Here is a 7,199-nt window from a genome sequence, read left to right on the forward strand (position 1 = left end):
GATTCTGAAGATGGGACAGTTTTTCTCATTGTTCCCCATGTCTGACTTCAAACAATGCATATTAATGTGATGGATCACTGCACTCTCCAACTTCTATAGGGTTTTATATGGTCTGTTTGTCATGCAAGTGGACAGTAATATAACTATACCTGCATTCCATAATGAAGTGAATTAGCTCCAAAGATCACGAAACTTTAATTTAGACCTAGATGGACCCCTAGAAGTTACCTAATCCAGCCTTGAGTTCAAAGATAAGAGAATACTAAGACCAGATGGCATGCCACTTCTAGAATTTTAGGAATCCATACTCTCATATCTTTTAAAAGTTAGCAAACTGTTATAAATTAACCACAGGCAGTGTTGCATAGTGGAAATAAAACTGGATTTGGAGTCCATGGTCCTGGTGTACGTGAGAGTCACTGTCATGACAAAAACCAGGAGAGCTGCCACAACTAAAGAATCACTTCTACCAACCCAAGCTGCTATCATTCCCACTCCCTTTCAAAGAAAGAGTACTGGCACTTGTTGAGAATTCAGAGACGGAGTCAAACATCCTAAAGGTTGTCCACTAACAGTCGGTGGGGAGGGGTGTGTGTGTTTGTGTGTGTGTGTGTGTGTGTGTCTGTGTGTGTACTTCATCTGGGGTTTGTCATTAGACACTATGGTATACAAGACTATACGTGGGAGTACAACTGACCTGATGGGTTCAAATCCTCTGATCTTTACTATCCCTGTGCATAACCTTGGGCAAGTCCTTAACCATTCTGGTGCGGTTTTCTCATCTATAAGATGTGGAGAATATCTCTTACTTCTTATCTACCTCGTAGGGTGACTGTGAGGATCTAATGAAAATGTACCATAAAGCACTCTGCAAACCTTAAAGCCCACTATAAATGTCAGTAATTATTTATTTCTATGACATAACCTTTTTTCTACTTCAGCCATGAAAAAGTTGACAGGAATCACTAAAAGATAATCTTAATCCTTGGTCAAATATGTAAAAGCACATTTTTCACACGTAAAAACTCATCACCACTGTCAAATATTTTAGAAAAAACTTTGTCTACTTCTTTAAAAAAAAAATCTGTATTAAAGATTCTTTCCTTTATGCCAAGGTGAATGCAAGACATGAAGGAAGGCACCTTGTCCTCTGCAATGCAGTGAAAAAGCTATACTAACTAAATGCACATGTTAATAAACCAGAGACTTAAAGGAGCAAACAAATTTCATCTCTTGGCCCCAAGAATTGATTATCCTATGACATGTCTACAGAGAAAAAGAAAAGCACATTCACGATTTTATTTTGTGTCACCTAAACAAGAGAGAGCACTGTTGAAAAAAATAAAGCAAGAATAGTGCTTAGCAGCACCCCATCACGTTCTGGAATAAGAAGAGACTATCTTTTCCCCCTGATTAGTGCTAATAAAAACAGAAATATTTAATGCAATAAGAAATTCTTGCCAACTATACTGTGGAGTGACTTTCTGAAAGGGTCTCATCTTAATTACAAAGCTGTCAATTTCTGCATTTCCAGAAAGGTTATAATGGTTAATGTTTTACCTACTGCAGTCATTGCCAAATTTCCCTAAGTTACACTGGTGTTACCCCGCAAATTCAACATCAAAACATTTTAAAATGTTACTTGCTCTGTTTTTCCTCACCTCTGAACCTGTCAGAACTTTAAAATAAAAAAACTTCCAGTTTCAGTTCTCAGATGCTTTAAAATTCATATTTTTCAAAGAGGTCTTTTAAAAGGCAAACTATTATGTCATACCTAAGAAAAAAACAATGCAGAGGGAAAAAAATTCTTTCATCCAACTAGGTGAAACTTTTATTGAACAAACCCTTAGTTTTCCTAAGATTGAAACTAGAAAATCACTGGAAAAAAAAAATTTCCTCATAGTAACTAGTTACACAGGAACAAAGAGTCTGACCAAAATGTAGGGAAAAGTTCTTAGGCCTCCATGTGGAAGAGCTCCCTTACACGGAGTTTTAATAGTGAAAGTAAAAAGAATCTAAATATGATAAAATGTTTGATTTTACATCAAAATCATCAACACTTCCGTCTAGTCATCTAATTTTATTTCATCAATTTTCCTAATTCTGTACTAGCAAACTGATAGCTAAGAAAGTTAGCCAGTAAGAATTTTTTTTTAACTGCAGCCAGATGATTTAGGGGGGAAAAGCAAGTTTTATGTTCAGTTCACCCAAATTATAAATGCTTACCTAGCTTTTGAGAAAGCTGTTAATCGTCTCAGAACATTCTACAATAAGCTATTCATTTAATAACCAAAAGGAATAAGTGCTTGGGCCATCACTAAAATCATTCAAATTTTACCTTTAACAACTTAATTCTTTGTCTTAAATAGCTCACTGCATCCGTCACCTCAGTCTCCAAAGACTGCTACTGAAAGCGACACGGCATTCCCACTCTCATTCCCAGCCTGGTCCGTGTCACCACGTTGTGCTATTACATAACCCGCACACCAGCAACGTCCCGCAAGCAGCTCCATGGCCAAGGACTCCGGGAAAAACACCTGCAGGCGCGGTGCAGCGCCCGTCCGCGGGACTCAGTGGCCCCGCTCTAAGAACCACCGCCCCGGCCCAAACTCTGGGCTCGGGTCAGGTCCTGCACGCACAGACGCGCCCGAGCACGGTGCCAGGGCCGGGCACAGGCACACCTGGGGCGCAGACCTTCCCGGGCAGGGGCCCCTCCCGCCAGGTCAGGCGGCAGCGAGTAACGCTACTGGGCTACCAGCACATTCGGAACCCAGACCGGCCCGGCTGCACAGCCTGGAAGCATCGAGGCGCTGCTCTCGACACAGGCCTTGCCGTGCGGGCTTCCCCGGGCCAGCCACAACGGCCTCAGAACATTTCTGCTACTTACAAGCAAACCGCATTCCCGGGCCTTTCAGTGCCATTACTCTGCCCAGGTCAGCCGCTCCTCCGCAAGAGGGAAGCCGGCCCTCCTGGAGCCCGAGCCGGCCAGCGGAGAGGGGGGCTTCCCCTGACAGAACCGCCCCCGGCACAGAACCCCAGGGTGAAGCCCAGACAAAGAACTGGCTGCCGGGAACCCAGCACCGGACCGGGCCTCAAGGTCTAAACCGCCGTCCGGGTCAGCAGGGTTCGGAGGACTAGCGGTAAACCAGGAATGTAAATTTCCGGGGCTGCGTCTGTCAGACCTCAGGCGCCGGCCAGTCGTGGGCGGCCCTCTCTGCCTCAGTTTCCTCCTCTGTAAAATGGGGCCACCCGAGCTGCGCCCGGCCCCGGGGGGGGCCCCTCTACCGGAGCTGCGTCCGGCCCCCCCGGCCCGAGGGCGGGCGGAGACAAAAGGGCCCCCCGCGGGCGTGGCCGCGGCCCCCGGCCCCCCCGCGCTTTGTGCTCACAGGCGGCGGCGGCCCCGAAGCGCTCCCCTCCCTCCCTCCCTCCCTCCCTCCCTCCCGGCCGCCGCCATGTTCGCCGCCTCCTCCATGTGCCCCGCCGGCCCCTCCCCCGCCCGCCCCGGGGGTCGCGGGCCCCAGACAAAAGGCCCGGGGGGCCGCGGGCCCCAGCAGTTGGGAGGCGGGCGGCGCGGCCCGGCCCGTTGGGCCCCCTCCCCCTCCCGCCCCCCCTCCCGCGGGCACCTTTTTCTTCTCCAGGTTGCGGAGCTTCTTGTCGATCACGCCCAGGATCTGCTTCATGGCCTCGGTCTGCACCGAGCTGGTGCCGCCGCTCGCGGCCTGCTGCGACCCCGCCGCCGCCGCGCCCGCGGGCCCCGAGGCGCTGCCCGCCGCCTCGGCCCCGGAGGAGGAGCCCGGGGGCGGCCCGGACGCCTTGCCGCTGCTGCTGGGGTTGGTGGCCGAGGGCATCTTGGACACCGACAGGGCGAGAAGACAAGAGGGCCGGGTTAGGAGGGAGAGCGAGAGCGAGCGACCAGAGGGCGGACGGGGGCAGGCGCGGGACAAAACGCGACGCACCGGGCGGGCCGCCGAGCCCGCCCTACTGGGGGCGCGCGCGCGACGCTCGGGGGTCGGGGCGGGGGAAGGGAAAGCGGGGCCGGGGGCGCGCGCGCGAGGAGCCGGGGGTGCGCGCGCAGGCCGGACGGGAGGCGCGCGCCGGGCCCGCTCTCCGGACCCTGCCCCCCCACCCCCACGCGGGCCTCTTCCCTGGGCCTCGGCCGCCCCGGGGCCCGCGGCTCGCGCCGGGGGCGGGGCCTCGCAGCGCCCGCCGCCAACGGCCACCGAGCAACGGTCCCCGCTGGGGTGGGGGCGGGGAGCAGCCGGCCCTCAGCCGCTGCCTCCCGAGCGAGCGGGAGGGGGACGGGCGGAGCGAGGGGGGCCGGAGGCTGCCCCCTTCCTGGCCGAGGCCGCGGGCCCCGCCGCCGCGCCGGGGCCGGGCTCACCGTGCGTGCGCGGAGGCCGCTAAGGATCCGGAGTGGGGCGGCCGAGCGGGGGGGAGGGTGGCGGTGCGTGCCGGGCTGTATTGTACTGTCTGCCGGTGGGCTCAGGCCGCGCCGCGCCGCTCTGCCCCGTCCCTGCTGCTGCACCGAGAGCTGCCGCTAGTGAGGCAGAGGGAGGCGAGCGGGAGGGACTTAGCGAGCCCGGGGGGAGGGGAGCCCGGCGAGGGGAGGGGAGGGAAGCAGGAGGGAGGGGAGGGCGCCGACGAGCGGAACGAGCCGGGGGCCTGCGCGGCGCCGCGGCTTGCCCGCCGCGAACGCCTGCCCGCCTGCGTGCCCGCCGCGCCGCCACCCGGGCCCGGGGGCCCGCGCCGCCGAGCCGCCCTACCCTCGGGCCGGGGAAGGCTCCGCGGGCGGCGGCGGAGCGGGCGCCGCCGATCCGGGCCTCCGGACCGCCGCGGGTCCTTCAGGCGAACTCGAGGGCTGCCCAGCCGGGGACAATAGGCGTCTAGAGGCGGAGGCCCGGCACATCCCTTATATGGAGGGGCGGGGCTGCGGAGCTGGGGAGAGCGGCGCCCCCCCTCCCCCATCTCCACCCCACCTACGCCCCGGGCCTGTAGGAGAAGGTGGGGCGAGCGTGCGGAGCCGGGCCCGAAAACCGGGCCGCTAGCTCCGCAGGCCTTCCTCCCGAGGGGCAGCGATTACCCGATACCCAGAGTATGCAAAATGGGAAGAAGGGGACGAGGACGCGGCGCCTCGTGTTCGCCGCCGCAGCGCGGCTGCCCTCGAGAGCCTTGTTCCCGGGGGCGGCCCTGGAGCCGCAGCGAAATAAATGTAGAATTAACGGGAGGGGGCGGGGTGCCTCGGGCTCGAGCCGGCCCTGCCGCTGAGCTCCCCGGCCGGGCACTGAAGGGAGGGCGAGGCCTTCCGGGCCGGGCCTGCCCAGGGACCCCGAGGACCGACGGCGCCGCCGCCCCCTCGGAGGAGGCGGGGACCCCGGGCTGTGCTCGGTGCGGGAGAGATCCGAGGGGCTGTGCCGCCGGTACCCCGGAGGCGTCGGGGTGGGCCATGCCTTTGCGCAGTGCCGGAGAAGACGCGGTTTGTAGCGTGGGGGGGATAGCACGTGCTCCCACGGGAGGCCGGGAAGGGCGGTGCTGCTGTGGGCGCCCCGCGGAGGGGGCGCTCGGGCCTCAGAGGCCGGCTCCGCGCGGCCGGTCAGCACGGGGTTCTGAGGACTGGGAGGGTCCAGCGGCAGCCCGGGTGGTAGGCTGGCGGACGCTGAAGGGTCTTGTACCAGTGGCGATGGGCCGAGGCCGGTACCCGCCCTGGGGAGCCCCCCGAAGTGCCGGGGCGGCCTCCACGGGCCGGTGTATCCCGGCCATTGTTAGTTCAAGCTTCGAGCAGGTAACCTGTCCCGGCGCTGAGCGCGGCCACCTGACGTTCTTGGTGGGCCCTGCCCGCCGCGCCCTGAACAGGAGGCCCTTCTTAGACGTTGGGCTTGCACCTGTGCCCGTGCTGTGCGTCTCCTGGTCTGACCCTCGTGCTGCCGTCAGCACCTCGCGGGGTTCTGCGGGGACCAGTAAGTGTCCGTGCCGCGGAGTCCTCGGCTCCGGGCCGCTGTACCTTCGTTAGGGGGCTAGACCTCCTCCCCCTGGTTCTGGTTAGCAGGCCAAGGACGGCTCCTAAGGCCCCTGGGTCCTGCCGTCGGACCCGTGACGTCACCCGATCGAGGCAGAGTCCGGCCACGGGGCACCTCGGATTGCCGCGGCCCACGTCCGTCCTGGGGTGACCTCTAAACCAGCGCTGTCTGGGCCTCCGCTTGCCCACCCGGAGTCCGTGTGCAGTCTGGTCCGGTGACAGGTGCTGTTGGGGAGCCTGAGATGGGCTCTGCCCGCAGCGAAGGCTCAGACTAGACCAGAGAACCCAGGTTCTGACAGAACCTCGGACCCAGCGGCTCTGTAACAGGAGCTTGGGCTGGATGGCACCCGAGGTCCCGCCGGGATCCGACGATACCGCCATCCACACTGAATGTTTGCCCTCCCTGCTTGTGTATTTTATCCGCCGTAGCCCCGTGCTTCTCCCAGCATTGTCCTTCCCGTCCCTCTAAGTTGGACGATCGGGGCTCCCACGTACGGAATTCTGTCCTGTTTGCAGGTTTTGTCCAGCCACAACTCAATGAAACGGGCCAAGCCGGTGTGGCCATCGTGTGCCTCAGGGAGGCCAAGCGTCTGCTCCGGTCACAGCCGTCGGGATTGAGAAACGATAGGAGCCTGTCCCTGCTGTTGGGGAAGGGCTGAGGCAGAAGGAAAAGGGGCGGCAGAGGGTGAAGTGGGCGGATGGGGTCGTGGAGACAGCGGAGGAGGACGGGCGGATGGACCTGGGGCCTGTGACAGCCGGAGTCACCGGGAGGAGGAGGCAGGCCTCGGTAAAGGCCTGCCCTGTGCTGCACGCTGCAGCCCTGGCGATAGGCGTGATCTCCCATCCTACAGCAGAGAGCACTCGGAGGGCGCACAGCTAGCAAAGTGTCTCAGCCTGCCTTTAAAAAAAGACTTTTCACAAAAGCAGCCAATGGGAGCTAAAGCCAATGGCAAGGAAGGACACCCCCATCCCTCAGTGTCGAGGTACCCTAAAGTCCATATGTAGCCTGCCTGGCTCTGGGAGAGGGAGCCAGAGTTAACCTAGGGAAACATACGCACTATAGCGCAGGAAGAGTTCACGAAGGAGATCATGGTATACAAGGGAGGTTTTTAAATAAAATATAATGCTAATTTGCAGGTAGGGGTTAGTGGAAAAGATGTAAATTTTCTTTCCCATGAAAGTACAT

The 7,199-nt window shown here is 59.0% G+C and overlaps 1 protein-coding gene across 4 annotated transcripts in view; it reads right to left on the reverse strand.

Annotated features, from left to right (window-relative positions):
- The window catches only part of CAPRIN1 (cell cycle associated protein 1), a 44,685-nt gene extending 40,140 nt beyond the window's left edge, over positions 1-4,545 (reverse strand). For 3 of the 4 annotated variants that reach the window (XM_072619195.1, XM_072619196.1, XM_072619194.1), the window contains exons 1-2: positions 4,382-4,545; positions 3,624-3,848 (exon numbers count right to left, since the gene is read on the reverse strand). In XM_072619195.1, coding sequence (XP_072475296.1) covers positions 3,624-3,848 — 225 coding nt within the window. In that variant the 5' untranslated portion in view covers positions 4,382-4,545. Of the gene's footprint in view, positions 1-2,887; positions 2,909-3,623; positions 3,849-4,381 lie in introns of those variants that run through there. The other variant, XM_072619197.1, reaches the window with a different exon arrangement.
- Positions 4,546-7,199: the final 2,654 nt, after the last annotated feature.

This window comes from Notamacropus eugenii, chromosome 6, assembly GCF_028372415.1.
Source record: "Notamacropus eugenii isolate mMacEug1 chromosome 6, mMacEug1.pri_v2, whole genome shotgun sequence".
Taxonomy (NCBI): domain Eukaryota; kingdom Metazoa; phylum Chordata; class Mammalia; order Diprotodontia; family Macropodidae; genus Notamacropus; species Notamacropus eugenii.